This window comes from Balearica regulorum, chromosome 1, assembly GCF_011004875.1.
Source record: "Balearica regulorum gibbericeps isolate bBalReg1 chromosome 1, bBalReg1.pri, whole genome shotgun sequence".
NCBI classification, from domain to species: domain Eukaryota; kingdom Metazoa; phylum Chordata; class Aves; order Gruiformes; family Gruidae; genus Balearica; species Balearica regulorum.
Window position 1 is genome coordinate 36,805,425 of NC_046184.1, and position 24,211 is coordinate 36,829,635.

Here is a 24,211-nt window from a genome sequence, read left to right on the forward strand (position 1 = left end):
TATTTCTTTCTCTCTTTAAAAAAATGGATATTCTTAGCTGCTTCTGTCCATCATTCATCCCATGCTTCCTTGCATTCCCCCATCTTCGTTTAGTTTGAATTTTTCTTCCTAAGTTCTTCCCTCGTATTTGCCTTACAGAAGCCCTGCTTTACCTTGCCATTTTATAACTTTAGTCCACTGTTATTTCTGCTTTCTTGCTTTTGCTATTCAACTGTTTCAAAGAGGCTTACAATTCTATCATTATTTTAAAACAACAAACTCCCATACATCCAAAAAAGTAGGATATGGAACAAAATCAGCGGTGGTGGCACTGGTAATTGACCTTTTGCTCCACTTTAAATTTGTAAAAACACAATAAGCTAGTGAAATTCACTCTAAATTAGTTCCCATCAGATTTCTCAACCAAAAGTGAAATTACCTGCTTTCCTGACTGTATGTGTGAATGCTGCATGTAAAATGCACATTTACCATACCCATTCTGATATGTCTGGCTCTGTGTCTGACACAGCTCCAAACTAAAAACGAAATTCACACAGCCACCACCAGCACCTTTAAACCCAACATATACCCGAGTGCTTGCCAGACCAGTGGGAAAGGGAAGTGGGGAAGTGCTATTTTTCCCCCCCTCCATAAATTCACAAACGTGGTGTAGAAGGTTTAGGAAGAAAATTAAAAGTGCTGAAGTGAATTTTTCTATAGTACCCATAACTGAGACTTACACTTGTCTGTCTTTTCTACAGAATTTATTGTGTACACAAGTTTCCACCACAGAGAAGCAGAGCTTCTCATATCCCAGAAAATGAAGTTGTATTTTAAATTTCTTTAGCCAAGTCCACTAATTGACTTGAAAACAAGAACTGAGAGCTTAAACTTTATGTTGTATTGGGAATCAATAGAATCATCAGTGTACACAGTTTGTTATCTGCAGCCCATTTGCTGAATGTCTGAGCTGCTATACGCTGTATTAATTGCATCCTTTTTTAGGATCAATGTTTAGAACCACAAAAAACGTTTATAAAAACTCATCCAATAGCAAAGACGTAAGGTAAGGATGGCGGCCCAACGATTACTGGAAAGCCTGCCACCTCAGCTAGCTTTACAATATCCTGCATTCAATTCTAACAAAAGCAGTAAGATGTAAATGTATGTTACAAATGCTTGGTTTTCATCAGAGAGGGTAGGTCATTCACCAGTGTTTCCAGCACTGCTTCTGTTTGCCAGGTAGTTTAAAATCTGAAGATCCTCAGGTACTGCCTATGATAGAGGTACTTGGAAACAATTCCTTGCTAGCTCAGAAAGCTTTTTTAAAAATACATATTTAACACTAAATGGCATTTTCCAAGAATTTTGTGTAGAGGAAAGGTTTTCTCAAGCTTAGGATACTGTTCTACTACGAAAGGCACAATTGCTTCTTATGAAGCACTGTCAGTCCCAGAAAGACACTTAAGTTACTCTTGCCCCTCCTTTGCAATTCTTAAACAAAGCGCTGCTTCAGATGGCATGTTATACGCTTTTCTGTCTAGTATTTGCAGAACCTAATACTTGTCTAGTATCCAATTCTATATCATGAATAGACTGAATTCAGGAATAGGAGATCTTTCGCCTAGTAACTGCAGTTATGTGACCCAAACAGTAGTGGCATGGGTGGCTCCAGGTGAATGTTTTGGCAAAGTAAACTGCTGATGGTCCTACTACAGGCTGCTGAACAATGAAGCTGTTTGCCAGCATAGTGGATCGAGAAATATTTTTCCCCAAATTTCCACAAAAATATCATTTTTGTAAAAATTTAAGTTTGGCACACAGATAACTTTCAGGGTTTAAAACACTGTCCTTATTTGTCAAGACCTGGTGTGCAGGGGGTGGGGAGGTGTCACAGTTCTTTTTTCCAGACTCTGAGATTCTAATACAGAAACTTATTCTTCAAACGGCTGGAAACCTTCTTCTTGTTGTCCCGTTCAGCTTTCTCTTCTCTCATTAAATGTAGCCATTAGATCCACAGCTCTCAATGTAACTCTCCATATAACATATCTTTAACTTGCTTGACTCTCCTCCTGGAATTTCATATTCCAGCTCTTAGAGAAGCCATGAATGTCACCACCAGTTCCTCTGAGCTCTTCAGTTTTACTTACACATTCAATATGACTTTCATACTCCCTTTCCAGCCACAAATACTGATTTTGCCTCTATTTCAACATCATTTAGTGATAATCCTGGCAAAATATTTACCTAGCTTTGGACTACCATGGCTGCATAAGAGCCTGAAGTCCATTCTCCTTTTTGCTCTGTGTATACCTAAAGAGCAATCTTTAGTACTATTTATAACATGCTACTAGCTTGTAAGTTCTAATTAGCTAATAATGCCTGATAGCTTATAATATATGACTGGCAACCTACAATACATTTCTAGTGTTAGTCATACAATTCAGCATGCTATAATGACTTGGCTGGAGGAAGGGGGCTAGCTATACAATTGCACACGTTATAGATACATCAGCTAGATCTACAAGAACAAACTTTGTTTTCAGATGTTTGTAATCAGCATTTCCCACCCTGCACTCCAAAATTGCTCTACAGTTTTGATTTTATGACACCAATATACAAGTGTGAAGACAGAGAGAACGCTGTTAATGTAACACATGGACTTTTTTTTTTTTTTTTTTTGTGAAATGCCAAATGACAGGTTGCACTGTTTGTACAAGGTTCAGATAAGAGTGACTGGAACAAACACAACAAATTACCCATTGGTTTCTGCAAAGGTCTGGGGAAGTTAATGCAAGTCACACAGCCTATTTAAATTCCCAGCAGTATTTGCACAATAATACAGACTATATCATTAAGCGAATTATGGGAATCCAAACCACTCATTTGTTAGCAAGGCATACAGCATCCAATTATGCACACGCTTAAATTAAAACACCGAAGAGAGCGTCACAAAGGACATAGCTCCTTATTCTATAAATACGATCACCTCTTTCTGACACACTTTGAACCACGCTCTCACAAGACATGACCCAAGCCGGGACGGGACGGGACGGGACGGGAAGGCCGGGGATGCCGAGGCAGGCAGCCGCCAGGCCGCAGAGCTGCAGCAGCCCGGCGCCCACGGCCCGGGCATGCCCGCCCAAGTGGGTTTGAGGCCGGCACACCGTGTGTCACCGGCAGCGCTCGCACCGCAGCGCAGGCCTCAGGGCGGCCCGGCCAAGCCACCTGAGGTAACCCCGCAGCGCCCACCCGGGCAGGAGGCCGCCACTCTGCCGGCGCTGCAGCACAACGCGCCTGAGCCGCGGCCGGCACCCGCACCCCTTGCCCAGCCACTCTCCGAGGCACCACCCTGCACGACGACCCGTGCCGGGACACCGTCCCACGGTCCCGCTGCGCCGTTGCCCCCACTCGGCGGAGGGGGCCGCCTCTTCCCCCCGGTGGGGGCTCGGGGGGGGCGGCCCCCCGCCGTACCCCAGCTGGCGCTGCGCGTCCGTTCCGGGTAGTGAGTCGAAAGGCCTCCTGGCCGCAAGGGGGCGCCGCACCACGGCGCTTCGCCAGGTCCCCCTCGGTCCCCGCCCTGCGGATTCTGGGAAGGGAGGGGGACGAGGGCGTCTCCCGGCCGGCGTCACTCCCAGCATGCAGCGCGGCCCGCTCCTGCCCCTGCTGCCGCTGCCGCCGCCGCCGCTGCTGCTGCCGGGGGGAGAAGATGGCGGAGGGAGGCGCGGCGGATCTGGAGACCCAGCGCACGGACATCGCGGCGCTGCTCAAAACCGCCCTCCGCAAGGGCGACACCTGGTGAGGGAGGGGCGGGGGGGCTCGGGCTGATCGGCGCGGGCGGCTCCCTCCGCCCCCGGTGTCGCTTGGCTGCGGAGGGACCGACCTCTTTTCCCTCAGCCCCCCGCCCCCGCTCCTGGGAGCGGCTCGGCCCCCCCGCGTTCGCCTGGGGCTGCCGGGAGGAGTGGGGAGGGAAAAGCGGGTGACAGGGGCAGGGAGGCAGCACCGCTATCCCCCTTTCCCGCCGTCCGGGTCCCTCAGCGCCTGTCAGGAGGGGAACGGGCGCCTCGGTGCAGCGGGTGCTCGGCTTGGCCTGGGCTCTTGGCGGTTGGCAGGGCCGCGCCGCTGAGGCGCCCGGCGGGGGCAGGCACCGAGGTCAGCTCCCTGCCGGGCGGCGAGCGGCGGGGGGGGGGAGGGGAGGGACCGGCGTGACAGGCGGGGCGCGGAGCCGGATGACGGCCCCGCACAACGAGGGGCCCGGAGGCCGCGGGGACCTTGTTTCGCCTCTCGGGGAGAAGTACTGAGGCGGGGGAGCAGAGCTCCGTTCCCAGGCTTTTCTTCCAGTATCCACGCTGAAAGGAGGAAACGGCCCTGGCATCACCTTCAAGTTGTCAGAAATTATGTCTATACCCTGGGTGGGGTGTCCTGAAGCCTGTCCGAGGCTGTGATAAACCTTAAGTTTAAATTTTATTTTGATTGTGAACGTGTTAACTGCCTAAGAAACGGCCCCCGAGGATGCAAACAGGCCCCTATGATACCTATTCCACAAGAAACGTTGAAAAAAATATTTTTTCCTCGTCAGTCAGGAACTATTTCTTAGTATGCCATACAGCTTGTCAATGGAATAATCCATGGTTGACAAGAATTAGGTTAAATAAACATCTCTTTCTAGCATGTATTTGTTAATTGAGCTTCTGTAGTTGTAATTCTTTGAGGCTAGGAAACGGGACTTTTTTTTAGAAGAGGGAAAAAGAAAAAGGAACTGACACTTTTTCCACCACTCAACCTCTTCATCTCTTCCTGTGTGAAACTGTCACCAAAAGACAAAAGCTGAAGCATTAACTTACTGAAAATTTAAGTATGAATACACAAAAGTAGAGCTTGCCCACCTCATTTCAGCTGTCATCACTCACTGTTCCAGTTCTATAAAAGACTATATTTAACAGTGTTGATACTGCAGCATGTGTCAGAAGCATATATTCTGATGCATTATTCAAATACTGCTGAGTATATGTTCAGTTTTGGCATATGAACAGACTGCTCTTAAACTGAAGAAGTATAAGCAAGTAGAAAAAGGAAATCAATCCACATGCTAGTGTTGAAAATGACCAGTGGTAGTAAAAGGGTGCTCAGGCTTGTAATCTTCTAAGTTTTTAAATTTTTTTTTTATGGTTCAGTTGGGTACTTTCCAGGTACCAAAAAAATATCTCAAACAGTTACTATTATTCAAAATGAAAGTAACTTTATGACAAGTTTATATCATGACTAAACCAGTAAGTTCACTGTATTTTTTTTAGTACATTAAGTATTTTAACATGAAAAAATCAGTTAAGTGGAAAAAGCTTCTAAACGTTCTCTGAAAATAAATGTATCTAGCTGTGATTATGACACTGATCTTAAACAAGTGGTTTAAGACTGAATAAGCTATGGCAAAGTCCTATTAACTTTGACTCATGAACTATTAAATCTAGCTACATTAATGTGTATGCATATGCATTCATAGGATTAATACTTAGAGCTGTGCATTTAACTTCACAAATTAAGGGGTATGTTTAGTCCAAATGCTTTTTTTCAGAGGTATTTTGTCAATAGCTTTTTGATCTTTTGGGACATCAGCAAGGAAACAGAACAGTTAAGTGCTCTAAATCATGATTCAGAATTACAATTTTCATTCATTCAGTAGTAAATAATGCTGAAAAAATGTGAGCAGTGCCATATCAGTTTGTTCTATTTGAGCTTTAAAGCAGTAAAATACAGTCCTTTTAAAATTACTGGCTTATACTGAAAGTCTTGTCCAAGAACTTAGAGTGTAGAGAACAATAAACTATATAAGGAAAGTATAAAGCTTTGGGGGTTTTCTCAAAAAAGGAACTAAAGAATAGGGCGAAAGAGAGGCAAGTCTTGTAGTATCTATAAAGACTGCATTGAATTTCTTTATTAGTTCTTCATGTGCACTGCAGAGAGAAGGAAATGAAACTGACTTGAAATGCAACATTTTTAGAGTTAGATATTGGAAAAGAATTGGTAGAATCAGGAAACATTTGAACAGGCAGTTTAGTAAGCTGTAGAATTTGTTTAATTGGATGTTTTTAAGAGTATCTTGGGAATAGTATAGGTTAAAATATATTGCTTCAGTGAACAGACAATGGACAGTGGCTTTTGACTGCTTAGCCCTCAGGGACAAGATTTTGGGCTACTTTGTCCCCATGGTCTTTTTTTGCATTCTTTTATGGGCAGTTAATAAATTAAATTATTAAACTAGGAGAGATTGAGGATTCTTCCATCTGTCAATTTATCTTATTTTTCTAAACACACGTTAAATAAATATCAAAATTAAACTTTTCCAAGAAGAACCTCCTTTGTTTATCATTTGTTTTAAATAATGTTGACTACTTTTATTAGGGAATTCAGCATAAAAAACACACTGTCATTCCATGAAACCTGAATTATATATGTCTGTTGTCTTGCAGTGTTATCCAAAGGACCTTCAGGTTCTGTGGTTGAAAGACCTAGAGTTCTGTTTTGAAAGAGAAGAAATGCTGTATTTCTTTGTATATCTCACAGTTTTAGGGTCTGATATGATTACTTCTCGGTATTTTGAAATTATATGATGCTTGGCAAAGGAGGAGAATTTTTATTGTTTGTGGGTATTTTAACCTCTCATTTAGAAAGACAAAAAATATTGGTTGTTACAGCTACAGACAAATTTGAACTCAATCGGTGTCTTCCTGTATCTACACTCAGAAATTGAAGAGCTGTTGATGTTCATCCATTTTTTTTAGCCACTGTATAATTTGCATGACCAACTGGTCTTGATGATGTTATTTAATGCCTTTGTAGCTGCAGTGGTATTTTTGAGAACCTTGCCAAGTTTTTCTGTTTTTACAGTGTCACTGAGGTGCAGTTTTCAATACTGAAAGTTATTGATCTTGGAACAGTTTTCTTAAAGAGGTGATGAAGACTCTGTAAATTCTTGTGTGTAACTACTTCTTGTGTGAATATCTCTAATTTCCTACCATATTGAGGTATAATTTCTTGCCTTTGCCTTTAGACCACTTTCAGCCCTGCTTTCCCTGTAGTTCCTGTTCTTCTGTGGCTCTCTTAGTCAGAGATGTTGTCTCAGTTACTTAAATAAGACATTAGAAATGCTTTCATACTCTTTACTTTGCTACCTCTTATGCACATTGACCCTCTGTGGTCTAGAATGTGGGACCATGCTTCTCGCATTTAAGTATCACCTGCATATAAATGGTTCACTTATAGTGGGTAGTAGTGACTAATAATGGCTAACAGCACTGCCTTAGCAGTCAATTTCACCAATTTTTCTCTCTGTCTCAGAATTTCCCCACTGTGCTTCTTTCATCTATTGCTTGCCATAGCAATTTGTGAGCAGATGAGAATATATATGTCATTTGTATTTTTAAAAGGAGTAACTTGGAAAAGAATAAGGCTGTTACAGTGGACAAATAACTATCATGAGGAGTTTAGATGTTTGAATAGGGAATACTGAGTAGCAGTACAAAAATGTACTGTATACAGTAATATGTTAGTGAAACCATTCATACTGTTCAGTTCTAGTGTCCACATGTCACAGAAGGTGTTCATTTGGAATGAGTTCAAAAATCTCAAAATTTAATAGAGAAGGCGGAAGCCTTGCCTTTCAGAGAAGAGCTTTAAGAGCCTTTGTCTGTTTTGATAGAATATTGAGTCCTTTCCTGAAATACATAAGAAGATGTCTTTTAGGATAAGGATTTTTAGACTAGCAGATAAACATACAAGACATTATCTGAAGTGTCAGAATACTAACTGAAGCTAGTCAGGATTAGACCACAAGGAAGATGTTGATTTCCATCCCTGCTAGCCAATGAATTTTGGTGCCAGTCATGACTTTACAGAGATAGATTCTTAATCTGTTCCTGATTTTTATGACTTGCAAATTCTGAAAACTATGGCAGTAGTCTCTTTTGAGTTCTTTCAGATGTGTCTCTGATACACATCACTTCTGAAGTTCTGGTGAGTCCAGAGGGAGTACTGTTGTTATCTATAAGAGTACATTTCTTGGAAGGTGAAGAAAATATTCTAATTTTTTGCACTGTGAGAATTTTATTGCCTGTTTAATTGTAAAACTCAGTCATTGAAGAGAATAAGTAAGAATTTAAGTGGGGTAAAAATCCTTCCCAGGGAATGACCAGTAGATATGAAAAGTTTACCCTTAAAGGATTTCCCCTCCAGAAGTGTATTTAAAGATTTCCCCACCAAAAATGTAGAAGCATTTTAATTCTGGTTACAATGAAAACTCATGAATCTTGATGAACAGGCATATATAGCCCTACTTGAAAACCCTGCAGTGCCCGTCATTGGTGATAACCTTGATGCTGAAGTGCTTAGCTTTAATAGTATTTTACACTGTGGTCTTCTCAGTGTTTTCCACGTTTAATCATCCATCATTGTGCTGTACATGAACAGAATCTAGATTAAACAGTAATGGAAGATTTTACTTGATTTTGCTGAGAGCATGATGAGATGTTACGGACCTGCACCTCTGTAACATTTGGAATAATATCCTGAACTGTTCCGATGGCTTCATATAATGAGAAACAAGGAACACTGTGTCAGTGGTCCAAGGATAGAATTGAGAATTGGCTGCTTTTTGTCTCAAATGAGGTTTAAGTTGCTGATATTTTACTTCAAAGCCTTGTGGTTGAAGTTGTTTTATGTTAGATTTGTCTCACTGCATAGAATCATAGAATGGCCTTAAAGATCATCTAGTTCCAACCCCCCTGCCATGGGCAGGGACACCCTCCACTAGACCACGTTGCCCAAAGCCCCATCCAGCCTGGCCTTGAACACTGCCAGGGAGGGGGCCTCCACAGCTTCTCTGGGTGACCTGTTCCAGTGCCTCACCACCCTCACAGTCAAGAATTTCTTCCTAACATCTAATCTAAATCCACCCTTCTTCAGCTTTATTACCCCTTGTCCTGTCACTCCATGCCCTTGTAAACAGTCCCTCTGCAGCTTTCATGTGGAATGGTCTACAGCACTTCACCAACAGTTTATGACGGTATACAAAACGTTCTGGCTTAAATTCTTCTGGGAGAATACTTGCAATGGAAATGTGTAGGTGCAATTTTCTTCTGTTAATTGATTAGGCATGGTGAGAGCATGTTAAACTCAGAATCATGTTTGTGTCAGGCTTTTGCCTGAAAATTGGAAGTCAAACATTGATTTAGGAGTTAAGAATTTTCATTAAAAAAAGATCTTTCTTAAATGGAAAATTTGCAAGAGTATTCAAAATACTTAGATAGTTGTTAATATAATGTTCACACTGAAATTTTAACATAAAAAAGCAGTCCATTAATTTTGGCTGAATCAGGCTTTTTGGTCAGCCTCTTGGTGGTATGTGTGAAGTGCTTCTCAGCCTGTTGCAGCATGTTGGGGGAACTAAGCATAGGGGGCTGTAGGGAGAATTTGACTGAATAGTTGTTTTGAAATTATCTTGGTGCATTTAGTTGAACAAAGCTTTTATTTCTGAAGAAGGATGTGAAATATTTAGACTAAGATTTCTTAAAAATGGGAGCCGAGCAATATTTTTTTTCTCTGTCTGACCCCTGGATTTTTTTTTGTGTGGATTTACCTACATTTTTAATAAAATGCTCTTTTGATTTATATGTGATAGAGTAGAATAATTATCATCATATTGACTTTCAAGAACTTGTTAATTCTGAAAGGAAGTTTAATTTTAAAGGCATCTATTAATCATGAATGTACTTAGTCAAGCAAATTTGGCTGTCCTAATTGGGGTAGAAATACAGGTGCAAACCCATTCTTACCTTTCTTATTTTTACAGTTGCAGTTGTGCAAGAACAAAAATTGGGTGCTGTGCCTTTAAACAGGAGTCCTAATTTGCTTTCAGCAACACAGTTGTTCCACTTTGTCCTCAGTATTGCTTAATCTGTACTCATGCACAGTGAGGAGGGTAAAAAAAAATTTTCACCTATCTCTCTGGACAATTTGCACAGTTTTGCTGTTAAAAGTGAAATAGCTTGTGTTCAGAAAATACGATGTCCCAGCAGTACACAGTGATGGAATGAGTGTGTCTCTGTGAAGTGTCTTTATTGCGTATTAAAGTTAACTGGTTTGATTTTGAAGTCGAAGGGCTGACCTATCAGTCAATATAAATAAATCTAGGTTACATATTGTTTAATTCTGTGTATATATAACTGAGGAATGCATTCAGAATACTCTTGACGGCCATGGGAAATACCAAGATCATAGTCATACTGTTCAGATATTTTTCTATCAACTTGAGTGTTAAGGTAAAAAATGAATGCCATTGTACTTCTGTGACATTGATACTGTGTTAATAAGGCTTATTAAATGAAAATGTGCAGTAAACCACAGGTGAAGTTAAATTACATGAAAAAGTTACAAACCATGAAAGGATTTTAGAAATCAATTAGCAACTTTTCTGCTAGTAGTATTATTTTCTTTTGTTGGGTGAACAACATCCATATATGGTCACGCAGCTGCAAAATTTTAAAACTTGTATAAATTTATTATTGATTTTTATTATTTGTTGAATTTTTGTTTAAGAAATGAAGGTGCATTTACAAGTGTTGTGATAGCTTCATTCTTTTGTTCTTGTAAGTGAACATGCAGAGGCTATAAGTAATCCCATTTTGGGCTGCCCTAATTCTCTACACTTCATCATTCAAAAGGATACAGTCTTTTGTTGGTAATTTGACTGACCCAATATGACCATATATTTAGATATAAGCATGGTCATCAACTAGTAATTGTGTTTTAATATTTATTTTGTGTAGGAGTAAAAGGACCAAAATATTTGTTGCTAGTATGCCTATATTGGCAAAGTTAATAAAATAAGTACTCCGTAATTTTTGGATTATATTGGGGAAACTCTAAGTCCAGTAATTGATGAGAACACAACCAGGAACCAAACTAATGGCCCTTAATCACAGAGATGAGCAGTCCTTTGTAAATGCCAGAAATAATCACCATTTCATCCCACTTCAATGGGACCCAAAGAATAACAACACCTGCAGTGAACTGTTTTCTCAGTGTTGTTGTCTGTAGAGGCTCTATGAGGTTGGAATAACTGATGTAAACTCATCTTAAAGGTAGATTTAGTCTGTTTAGTGTCTTCAGCTAAAGCATGTTTAAAATAGCTATGACTAACTTTTAAATGTTGGTTTACAATATTTCTAAACAAAGCTTTTTTGCTTCTAACTGTGAGAATGAAGTGAAAGATCACATGTTTTTATATAGGTTTGAGGAATATATGCTTTTACAAGAAAATAATATTAACTGAAGATAGTTTAAAGTCAAAAGAATTCTACACTTTGAAAACAACTTGAGCGTAGGAAAATAGGAAGAGGAAAGTAGGTTGAAAAGTTAAACATTGTGCTGTTTTGCTAGAAATTGTTCTAATGAAAGAATTATTTAAAGAAAAGTTATGGCTGAATGTGAATATAGTATTGGCAAATAGCTTCTGTATGGAATGAGCTAGGTATGACCAGCAGTTAGTGCTTCTTGAGGAAATGAAGTGACACGTAAAATCAGAAGATATCCAGGAACATTATAATTCTATTTTTCAACCCCTTTGCGTGATCAGCGGACTCACACTAGACTGAATTGAGATTGGAAGATGAGCAAATGCAATCTGTAAGCTCCCTCAGACTTCAAATAAGGCTTTTTGTCTTCAGCTACTGTAAGGAGTATGTTGTTGGAGTTTATATTTGCAAGGTTTAGAATTTCATCTTTTATTTCATCCTGTGCAGTGATAACACTGAATCCATATGATATCAAAACCTGTTGTTTATCAAAGGGAGAACATACACTTTAGTAATCTATTATTTTTTCCACTTGTCATTGCATGGGTTTCCATGTCTTTGTCATCAGAACAAATTCCGCTGTTATAGAATGTTCTGAAGATATTCTGCAAACTTTGATAGTTGCACCTCTGCAAAGGTAGCCTAGACCTTGGTTACATAAGCTCCTCTTGTGCTCTGGAGGGATATGAGGTTTTCATGGAATCATGGAATATCTCAAGTTGGGAGGGACCCATAAAGATCATGGAGTCTGCTCCTTGCAGGACTACCTAAAGCTAAACCATGTGACTTAGAGCATCGTCTGGATGCTCCTTGAACTCTGACAGGCTTGGTGCCATGACTACTTCCCTGGGGAGCCTGTTCCAATGACCCACCAACCTCACAGTGAAGAACCTTTTCCTAATGTCCAATCTGAACTTCACGTGGTGCAGCTTCATTCAATTTCCTCATGTTTTATTCCATATCTGGCATTTCAGGGGACTTGAGAGTGTAAGTTGTCCCTTGTATGTTATAATCTGCTTCAGACAGGCAAGAAACATTTTATAGATGAGAGCAGTTATATCCTGTGAAGTGATCTGAAGCTCCACGCAGAAGTAAACACTGAGTACTGAAGTAGGCCAGACTTGAACTGGGAACGTGTTCACGAACATGTTTTATAGTGTTTGGATTCTACTTGCTCAAAGAAAATTTGGATCTTTTTAAGGATATATAATACAACTAAGAGAAAACACCTAAAACTAATTAAACCATACAAATATTTCCAATATTATTAATATGTAAAATATAATTTTTGAGTATAATTTTCATAAGCTGGTTATCCTGCTCACTAACTTGACCGATGATAGAGAGCAAAATTTGTGTTTCCTGCCTGAGTGAAACCTTGATTCCATCAGAGTTAAATAACAAACATTTCTTAATCATGGTTTTAAAAAAATGGATAGGCCATATATTTTAACTTTGCTAAGGTGTCCTGGGGTAGCTTTCTCAGTCAGGTCCACAGTTCAAAAATTTATTGTAACATTAGACCGAGTTGGAACTCCTTCCTGTATTAGGTAATAGTAACAAAAATAAAAGCAAAACATTGTACCAAGTTTAATGTACAGACATTTTATGTCTCTGTTTTACTAATGCATGATATGCTATTTTTGTATCTGGGACAACACATATTGAGTGAAGCGTATTTGGTCTCAAGTGCATGCTACAAGTTTTTAATAATTTTCCCTTAAAACATGATCTAAAAAGTGATCAAATATTATTTAAGAAATGAGGTTTTAGCAGATGTAGTTCTGTTTACTTGAGGTATGTATTTTCTTCTTAAATTACTGAATGTCCCTCATAGCTAATACTTAGTTTTCAGGTGGTTGATTGTACCATGGATATTACAACATTGATGAAAATATAGATTAAGTTGCCTTCTTACAGTTTGCCTTCTCTGTTTTGTGTAGATGAGTAGTCTTGTTGATCTTGGTGAGAATGCTATACTGAATGTGTCTGTAGGATCAAAAGCTATACTCTATACATTTCTGAATTTTACTTTTCCCCTTAATGCTAAGAACTTTGGATTTTAGCTACGTACTTCAAGTGCTTTAGCAGATTGATCCCCTAAGCTGAGCATGGTGTAATTGCATATTTTTTCAGCATAATCTTTAACATGGTATATCCTTCTTGCGTAAGGATGAGGGAAGTGTATGGCATTTGAATGCAAATTTCCATTTTCCCTAATCCTATTGGAAAAGCAGTATTTCATCTATTGATTAAGAACAAGTTCTTGTAAAGGGGTAAGATTACAGTTACTGTGATTGTATTCCATAGTAATTCAAAATAACTTCTCTCACTTGTATCCAATTTCTATTGACGTAAAAGTAGCAGAATGCTCATTAAAATGCCTAATATGTATAAAGCAGATATATACATGAGCATATGTATGTACATACAAACACATAATCAGTAATTCACTGTAAGAATTCACAACTACAGTGCCTGTTAGCATTTTTCAAAATCTGTATCTGTAATTTCTTTTTTTTCTTGGCTATATAAATTCACTAAATCCTTCTTTTGCATGTAGCGCATGTTACCTCAACATTGTGGTAAACTAGTCTGCTGAGTTTCCCCTTAAGAATATCTGTCTGAGAATAAAGACTCCGTACTTCTTTAAGAAGGCTAAACAATGTTGGTAGATGCTGAGTCAATTAAAAGCAGTTACCTCTAAACAGAAAATAAATTCATTACCAGACTTACGTAGGTATCCTGCTTACTTTTGTTTATAAAGGATATTAAGAACTGAATATTGGGATAGTAAGATGGTACTTTCTAAGCTATAATCTGTGGTCAGCAGCTAGTTCACTAGGCTCTGGTAATGTATGTATATATAGTGCTGTATCGAATGTATAATACTTTTGTTTCAGGTTCGATTATTAGAGTATGATGTGATCTGTGAGAAATCCTGAGAACTAGCAATGGCCCATTTACTCCTTATCCTAAAAAAATTATCCTCCTGGTTCACTCTTTTTAAAAATGAGTACACAGAGATAGATATATACTGTTTCGTATTACAAGCAGTGTTAACCGAAGTATTAAGCTTTGCCCTTGAGTACACACAGATTTCATGATCTTCGCTTTTCAGTCTTTTCATGAATCTTCAGTAGAAAGCATCTTGCAAAAAAATGCATGTAGGCTCATATTTGTTTGAAAGTAATCCTTTTTAATTATGCTTTACAGATATTAACTTATTCTTTTACAGTTGCAGATTTCAATCTTAGAATAGTGTTTTGCACCTAGAATCACAGAATGGTAGGGGTTGGAAGGGACCTCTGGAGATCATCTGGTCCAACCCCCCTGCTAAAGCAGGATCACCTGCAGCACGTTGCACAGGATTGTGTCCAGGCAGGTTTTGAGTATCTCCAGAGGAGAAGACTCCACAACCTCTCTGGGCAGCCTGTTCCAGTGCTCGGTCACCCTCAAAGTGAAGAAGTTTTTTCTCATCTTCAGGTAGAACTTCCTGTGTTCCAGTTTGTGCCCATTGCCCCTTGCCCTGTCACTGGGCACCACTGAAAAGAGTCTGGCCTCATCCTCTTGACACCAACCCTTTAGATATTTATAAGTGTTGATGAGATCCCCTCTTAGTCTTCTCCCAGCTAAACAGACCCAGCTTTCTTACCCATTTAGCTTCTTTTTTAATTGTTCCTTACAGCTTTGTCCAGATATATCTGAAATACACCAGTCTAACAAAGTACTACTTAGCGAATTTCAGTGAGAAAACAGGAAAGGAGGAGATAATAAAGACAAAGTAATTTGTGTAGCCTTCGAATTTTTGGTGTTCATGCATTCTTCGTTCTGCTTTTCTCCATTGTACGGCAGAACAGACTTTGCTCAGAGAGTCCCACGTGAATTTTTTTTAAGGTTTGCTTTTCCTTCAGCATTTTCTTTCCAGGGAAGGAACTTGACTGTGCTGTTTAGTTCTTATCACACTTACATACTTGCATGATTTATAGGTGACCTTTCATCTTTTTTATGCTAGAACTATTAATCTATTACTTGAACATTTAAGTACAAATTCCTAAATTAAGAGAAGTAATGTAATTTTTTGCACTTTGTATTGGGAAACAGAAATGTTACAACTTTTCAGTTAGGGAGAACTGTGAAGAGACATTGCAGACCAAAATTTGGTTGGTGGCAAAATTAATTGGACATGGAAGAATAAAATTGATGAAGTGTTGAAATAGGTAATGGTGCACATTTAAAATCTAGAACAGTAGACCCCAAGTTTTCTTGCACTGTTAAGTCCAATTATCAAAATTTTCTGTTAATCACTGTGTTACTGGTGTATGATCAGACATTCAGCACAAAGCATTTGAAAAGTATTATGGTTCTACAGGAGCAGTAATTTGTTAAACATTAATTAAAACAATGGGCACTTTGCTTATATGATATTTTCCCTTCTGTGTAAAATTACAATTTTCCTTCTTTAAGATTCATAGTTCATTCAAATTTAGATCAAGAAAGTAGAGGCCATGGGATGGAGTGGGGGGCAAGGCTGTCAGGTTTGGTGGTAGAATGGACACCTGAGGGTGACTACATTCATAACCATGCACCGTTATGGCTGTTAGGGTGTAGTGCTGGATGGCCACAGCAGAAGAGAAAGGTGAGAATGCTGTTGGCCTTGAGTGTGTTCATAAGACTGAAAACTTTGTGTATAAAGCAAAAGGCAAGGGCATGTCAGATTAATCAAAGTCGATATTCCTTTTTCCATTTATTAAAGAAAAATGAGTCAAATATTAAGAGTCTGTTGTAAAAGGAATTGGGATTTGTACAGCCAGAGTGAAAGAACTGGATTTTTGCAAATGTGAGAACTGCTGCTACTTGTACTTTAAAAAGAAAAAGACAGAAATGCCAATGATTCAATTATAGTAACATCAGGCTTGTTCTGGCAGACTCAGGGTAAAGGAAAAATTATCTTTAATATCAGACTATATCCAGATATATATGCACTGTGTGGAATAAAGTCATTCCATTTAATGTGGTCGTACCAATTCAAACTTCCATGGTAGAGTCTAGTATCTGTTTTTTCTTCCAGGAAACAGAAAATAACACTCATTTAATTGCAACAGTTAATTATTGTTTGGTGAAAATTCATTTATAGAGATCTGATTTTTCTTTCTTAATTTTCGAGCAGACTATCTTTGTGGTGCTCACTGAATTCTTAAATTCTTACTCATGAGATCTTTAAATTAAATAGGCTAAATTGCCTATTGTAGGCTTCTGTCTGCTGTGTTCTCTTGCCCCCTCCCATTTCTGGGTAATAAACGAATGTGGCAAGCTGATAATTTTTGATGGTTGAAGTTGTTTCTCATTTTATTTTGCAACAATTTGAGGTTTGTGGTTTCATAGGTTTTGCTGCAGTGATGGCCGAATCTGCTACTGTGTGAGGAGAACCTGAAAAGTTAAGTTCAGAAAAGGCTTCTACATAAGACAGTAAAACTTTACTTGGATACTTTCTTGTGCTGCAAAATGAGGTTTTCTGTACACAAAGGTCTGAATTATTTTGAGAAGCTCATTGCTTTGTTAGATAGTTCTTACAACTTCACTGAACAGAATAGACGATGGAAAGTGGTCAAGAAATCAGTGCATACTAACTGAATGAGTTTGATTTTTGAAGTGTGAAATGTGTGTGGGACTGGAACTTACTCAGATTTGAACTAGATAAGTTTTACCTTATTTTCAGCATGAATAACGTTTAAATCTGTTTATGCATGTAATAGCTTGCATTTTTATCTTTTTATTGTTAGGCCAAATTTCACCATCTTTAATGCAGCTTAGCCTTGTCCAATCTTGTTTCCTATTACATTTTAAACATGTTCTAAACGAAACTTGTCAAGGGAATTCTGCCACAAAACTTTTACATTATTGAATCATTCTAAAGTAGCCTGACCCAGCACTGTTTAGTTACCAATTTAATAATTTCTGTTAAGTCACTGTTTGTTTCTGAGTTTGGTAAGAGTAGAAAAGGACATTGTTGCAGCAAAATACTTTTCATACGCATTTCGTTAATAGTGTTTAAAACTAATTTTTTTTAAATATGTGATTTTGGTTCAAAAAGCAGTTTGAGGCTGTTTTCTGACCGCTTTATTAAGCGTTTGAAATTTCAGAAAGACATTGTGTGTTGCAAGTTCAAGGATGATTTCAGAAGAGATGACATCTCATTGTAATTGATGACACTTCAGCAGTAGTAACAGGTTACGATAGTAGCATAGATATGAGACCAAGTGTTATACTGTGAGATGGTCAAGGTACATGGTGGAGTAGAGCTGGCATTGTTGCAGTAAGGGAGAAACTTGGTCCCTAACCACAGTTCTTACACTGGCAGAACTGTGTCTATAGCAGTTGAGATACAGCTCTGCCTTTGCTGTTTATGTTTGCTCAGGGTAGTTACAAGCAAAGGCTAGGAGTAATTTGTTCACAGACTCATTATTACTGTTGATGTAATCATATTTTGAATCAAGACTGTTTACCATGTGAATTAGGATGCTGTCGTCATAGATGTTGTAAAGTTGCCTTTGATACCTCAGTCTTTGATGCTTTTGAAAGAATGTCAGGGAAGTAAGCATGTAAAATCCTGTGGTGGTCTTATGTACAGCTTTCTAATGCCTTCTTCCTCTTACTTTCCAAAGGTCTTTTACCTATAGATTCACACACTTAAGAGTACATTCTGTAGAAACTGAAAAATTGAGGCTTATTGAGAAGAGAATCTGATAAATTTCCCACAAAGGATCTCACTTACTGAGTACTACTCATTAGTAATTCCTTCTTCACCAGAGGTTTACTAGCAGTATTTCTGGAGGCTGAGTCCAGCCTTGATCTATGTGTATTAGAGAGAAAAACTGGACTTGAGAAGAAGTAGTAAGTCAAGACTGCCTGTCTTAGGTTTGTTAATTCCTGTTGTAGTTACATCATTTAGAAGCACGAATTAAGGCCCTACTAAGGTGGTTTTTTAAACCTATTCAGTAAAGTGTATACTCAAGCAATGTTTTTGTACTATGGTTAGGAGAGTGGTGGATGTTAATGTTTTTGTTCTGTGTTTTTCCATGGTGTTTATGAGTAACTCCTACCGAATGATTGCCTAATAAAGCTATATGTATTAGTAGGCTAGTGTTTGAATCACCAGGAAGTTTTGAGATCTCTTAAAGATTCAATAGCATATTATTGGTATGCTACAAATAAGAGTTCGATAGTCAAATACTGGAGAAAAGGATGAGGATTACCTATGATCTTTAGTTTGACCTGGTGGTTCATCCTGATAGCAATGTCTGATAGTTGAGGGTGGTGAGGAACTGGAACAGGTTGCCCAGAGAGGTTGTGGATGCCCCCTCCCTGGAAGTGTTTAAGGCCAGATTGGATGGGGCTTTGGGCAACCTGGTCTAGTGGAGGGTGTCCCTGCCCATGGCAGAGGCGGCTGGAACTAGATGATCTTTGAGGTCCTTTCCCACCCAAACCGTTCAATGATTCTGTGTTCTGACAGGTACTAGGGTAGTAGCACAAAGGTTAGTATAGACCAGACAGAAGGAGATGGATACTTTTATGAAAGAGACATAATGAAGGTGGTGTCTTTTAAAAAAAAAATCTGAGGATCACTGAACAAATTTGATATTTTAATCTTAAAGAAATTCTGGACAAAGAGATATAAAATATAGGTATCACTGGACTTCGTAAAAGCCAGACTGGCAACAGTTTAATCTGGGTAGAAATACTGTGGAGCTGAGTTTAGAGATATCCCTTCACATGGAAGTGTGAAGTTGATAACTATGTGTAGGAGGAACATCTAGTACTGCCTCAAAAGCAGAACACTTACTGTATGTGTTGACGCTGACTCAAAGGAAGAAAACACTTAGACTTTCTGGTTCTTGACGGGACATCAGAGTTCTAAAGTTGTTCAACTTGCATATGAATGTTATAAATAAAACTCCAGCAGGAAAAAAAAAAATATTTTAATATAAGTTATCTCTCAATTTTTAAAGGACTGCCTAATTATAAAGATTTAACTTGAATCTCCTGAATTCACAAATTAAGAACAAGAATTAAAGCTGATGATATTTCATGCTAAAGAGGGAAATGTGTTTTTTTTTAAAACTGTGATTAGTGGGATCTTTAATTGCCCACAATAAAGTCCTTCTTGGTACGAGATGCTGATAATGGTTAGCAGACCAGACAAAAAAACATTCTCTGCTTTGCAAGGCTGATGATATGAGTGTGTTAACATGAATTAATTGGTACTGTAGGAAGTAGTAGCATTGCATTAATTAACTTGTATGTCTTCTTACATTTAAGGTATCTAGTGGATAGTCGCTGGTTCAAACAGTGGAAAAAATATGTTGGTTTTGACAGCTGGGACAAATACCAGATGGGAGATCAGAATGTGTACCCTGGTCCTATTGATAATTCTGGACTTCTCAAAGGTAACTGCTTCTGGTTGTGTAATAAGACAATACTAATATTTAGTGCAAATTTGTCACAGATTGTTCATCTTTTGTAGTTGACAGTATAAATGAATCTCAGCATGTGTGAAGGTGAAACTTTTTGTTTGTTTGTTTTCAGAACGTGACAGGGGAGCTAGAATAGATTTCCTTAACAAATTACAATTTTTATAAATAAAATTACTGGAACTTCTTTGCAATGGTAACAGAGTATTGAATAATGTACAAATTACTGGTTTATAATGATCTTTTGGGATACCTTGGGAGTCGAAATTTAGTCAAGTTGACGAATAGCTAGCCTGAGGTCGCTAAGTTCATTTTCTTTTTTAGCTTAACTAAATTGGTTGATTTAAAATAACTTTTTTTTAAGTTGAACTCTAAAATATCTTTTTGTAAATGAGCCCCAAGCCCTTATTTTGACACTGGAACAATTGAAGAAAAGGTATTATGCAGTTTAGTGATAATACAAAGTCCTGTGAAAGATAGAGGATAATTTCCTAATTCTATATGGTTTTCTAAGTGTGGTCAAATTCTGTCACTGTTAAAATTACTCAGGTCTGACGGACTTTGGCTGAACAGTAGTCAGATTTGTGGCCACAGATCTGAGAATACTTTCTCAGATATTTTAGTCTTTAGGTCAAATTCTATATTTAATGTCCAGCATAGATATACCATTAGAGCCATTACCATTTAATCTGCAAAATCTAGTGGATACGAATTACAGGTAATGTAATTACAGGTAATGTAATAGTATTGCATAATTTGTTTGCACATAGTAATACAAATTTTTTACAACTTCATGGGGTTTATGTTGAACTCTGACTTTATTAATTCAGAACTTCTCAACTGTAATGAATATTTCCTTATTTTACAAGTTAAATGTTAAAGATGATATGATTGCCTCTTTCATAGGACTTGTTGCGCTAGTTGTCAGTGTGAATGAGTGTGCATGTCTGACACTGTCTAGAATCAGTGCCTTTGAAGAAGGTGCTGTATTATCATATGCATCTATATGTTCTCTTCCATCCACAAACTTAAAGGTCTTTTTGCTCCAGGTGAGTGAAGTGTTTTGTCCTCTGAAGTGTGAGGATCCAGATCTTTTGTACATTCTCATAGTAAATCTTGCAGTGAGGCAGGCATGTTCAGGTGATACTTTTCAGTTCAAATCGGATGTAACAAGATCTTTTAGTCCTCGGTGAGGCAGCATCAGCTCATTCTCTCTTCTGTGTCTACCCATTTTGAAAAAAATGGTGATTTCTAGATGTGCAAAGCACTCTGTTAGTTGATCTGTATTATTTATAACTTAATCTGCATACATGTTCACATACATTTGAAGTTACTGTGGATGTGAAGCTGTTTTGGGGTTAGCTGTTAGCCATTTTGCTAAAACCTCCTGAAAAACCTATATTCTTACTACTGTTTTGACACTGTCAAAACCCCTTTCAAAATAAACACAGCATTGGGGTTTATAAACTCACTTTTTGCTCATTCATGGTTCTAAAACTATGTCTCTGTATTAGCAGTGATACCATGCATCCAATTACTGTCTGACATCTACTATTCCTGTGTGAAGGCCGTTTTAAAATTAAGGGCATTAGTGCTCAGCAAACAGTAGCTGTCTTCACCTGCTGCAAAGCGGCAATCCTCTGTTTGAGGCTTCCTATGTAGCATAAATTAAACCTGAAAATGCTTGGGGTTTAGTCCTGTCTTTGGCACGTAGTATGCACTAGTTGCTCCCATACTGCTGCTCTTAAGTGTTAAGTCTGAAAATTTGCTCCTGATTTAAAAAACACAAAATAGTCTAAAATGGGCATGCTTTCTCAGATATTTGCAGTGTAATGCAATGTTAAGGACAGCTATTACTAAATTTGAGAAAGACTGATTCCAGGAAACTGAAGCAATACGTTGTACTTCTGTTACTTAAATGTTGGTCCTTTATTTCCAGAATATTTCAATGAAATGAGAGCAGTGAAAAGTAACAGGCAGAGATTTCAGTTAATCTCAACATATGCAAAAATGTTGTTGTATGTAGTGGAATGCACATATGCAGTCTTCAGAACAAGAGATACATGGTCAACTTTAGATTAGCAAAAAGCAAGCACAAGGAAGTAGTCATTTAGAATAGCTGATTGTTTATCATAGAAAACAGTGTTGCATATGAGGAACCGAGTCGTCAGAGTCAGGGGACTTCTTTGATGCAATAAGGTTCTAAAAATATTATACTAGAAAAATTATTGGGGGTTTTAGAAAGAATGGAATCTAAATTATATCTGCTCACTATACACTCCTGTAGCAATATCAGATCAGTGCAGAAGTACAGTATGAGCTTTTTAAAGAGATACGTGGACCTGAAGATGTGTTTATGGATTTTTCCCCACACCTTGCTCCCTGTTGTAATGGAACCACCATATGCATAGTAGTGAGTGGGTCACGTAAGAATTGATAGTGCAAGTCGTGAATTGTTTCAACAAGTGTGTTTTGGGTATAGTTCTTGCATGTAGATTTTTTCCTAATCAATCAAGACAGTTTTGAACCAAAATTTGAGTCTTGAAAATTGTTACTTTTACAGATAGAATGAAACAGACTGAGGGGGAAAAAAGGAAAGTACCTTTTAAACAGGTGAATTGATTGAAGTCTCGTTTATTAGGGCACATTATATTTATCTCCATGAAGAACTGAATTTTTATTTACCTGTATGTTCATTGAGGTGTTCATGTGAAATTCCATTTTAGTTTTCATTTGAGAAATTTATATACTGTGGTTCCCAAAGCATAATCCAAAGTCTGAGGTTCTCTTCCATTTTGAGGCCTTCTGTTGCCCTTGTGTTTTTTCTTGCTAAAATTGCAACAAATACTTCAGCTATTTCTGAACTTGATTACCCCCTTTTCTAAAATAACTTCGTAATTCTAACACTTACCTGGCCGTATCTTGGGGGTTTTGTTGTTGTTAGGGATTTTTTTTGTTTAGCTCTTCCCACATTGACAATTTTTGTCAGAGAAACGCATGCAAACCATATTATACCTTCTTGATGGCTTGAAGTCATCTCTAAACTGCACAGATTACGTGTTATGGAAGTGGTAGCTCTCTGAGCAGCTAATGGTAGTAACATATTGAAAATTTAAAATACATAAACTGAGAACAATATGCATCTCCCATGTTTTGCTCAGACATCAAGGTACTTAGCTGAAGAAGGAAAGGAGTCAGCACCAGTGATAATCGGAGCAGAAGAAAGCTGTGTATCCTTCTTTGTCCATATTTTCACTATTTGAGTGATTAAAGAAAAAAGCATTGCCTTTTCCCCAGTATTTTCCCTTAAAAATCACAAACCCTTTAAACCAACTGAAGGTGTAGCAATTGCAGGTAAAATAGGGAGATTTCTAGTCTTGGTAAGCTGAATTTTGTTTACTCTTCCCACCAGGAAGTGAACACGTCTCTTAAACATTTCTTAAATGTCCTCAGTAGTGTTGCCCTCCTACAGAAGAGGTCATGTTGAAATATGTTTTGTTAAATTCTTATACCAAAAAAAAAAAAAAATAGTTTTTATTATTAAAGGAGTTTTAATTTTTAAGTGTGCCTGTTTTAATTGTCAGGATAATTTCTTGTTGGTTTTTTTTAATTGAAGTCACATTATGCTGTGTTTGCAAATCTGTGCGAAGGAGAAACAAGAGAAGTACAGAAATGTGATCAAATGAGAGGACCTTAGCGTTTTTCATATGCGCATAGCATGCACTTATTTTTGTCCTTGCAGAAAGTTTTGCTTAGAAGTATTACTTAAAAAAAAAAATCCTAGAGGAAGGCCAATACTTGAAGCAGTTTGAGATTATTTAAGGTTACTTTTACGCTCAGTTTTAATTGCACGGCGTGTGATTCTGCAGTTCATTCACATAGGACAATGAAAATAAATAGACTATTTTTATTACAGTCTATTTATTCTTCATACATGGTCTATTTATTTTCATACTTCATTAAGTTTGTCACCTTGGTTCATTCTTTGGAGCTGAATGTGTGGGCTTCCATGTTTGATCTCCCTCTGTACAGAAGGATGCTTGCTGGTCTGTAGTTGGGTACTTCCAGCTGGAAAGACAGCTGCCCTAATAGTCTGAGGCTCACAGTGGCTCAGATTTGGAATCATCTCTTATACATATAGGATAGCTGCTATCTTACTATTGTAATAAGGTTTGAACCAAAGCTAAAAGCACGCTGCTTATGTAGAGAGGTTGCCAAGTTGTATTTGTGCTTGCGTACAAGTGCTGCATCTTGCTGTCCCTGTGAAGAATTTTGTAGGGACCGTATTTCCAGAGCACATAGGATCATTTAAGTAGGAGGGTTGTGCCATGTTGTTTTCCCAGTCTGACACGGAGTGAATGACTTCCAACTTTGTCTTGGATCTACTGTAACTACCCATTCCTGCATTTTCAG

General features: G+C 38.2%; 1 protein-coding gene across 7 annotated transcripts in view; it reads left to right on the forward strand.

The window, feature by feature from the left end:
* The first annotated feature begins 3,575 nt into the window (after positions 1-3,575).
* USP15 (ubiquitin specific peptidase 15) overlaps positions 3,576-24,211 on the forward strand; it is a 68,557-nt gene continuing 47,921 nt past the window's right edge. For 4 of the 7 annotated variants that reach the window (XR_012834009.1, XR_012834010.1, XM_075745334.1 and 1 more), the window contains exons 1-2: positions 3,610-3,777; positions 19,647-19,774. Coding sequence is in view for 4 of the 7 variants with exons in the window: in XM_075745334.1 (XP_075601449.1) it covers positions 3,689-3,777; positions 19,647-19,774 (217 nt within the window). In the remaining 3 variants the exon portion in view is untranslated. Of the gene's footprint in view, positions 3,778-19,646; positions 19,775-24,211 lie in introns of all 7 variants that reach the window. The other 3 variants (XM_075745312.1, XM_075745347.1, XM_075745321.1) reach the window with 3 other exon arrangements.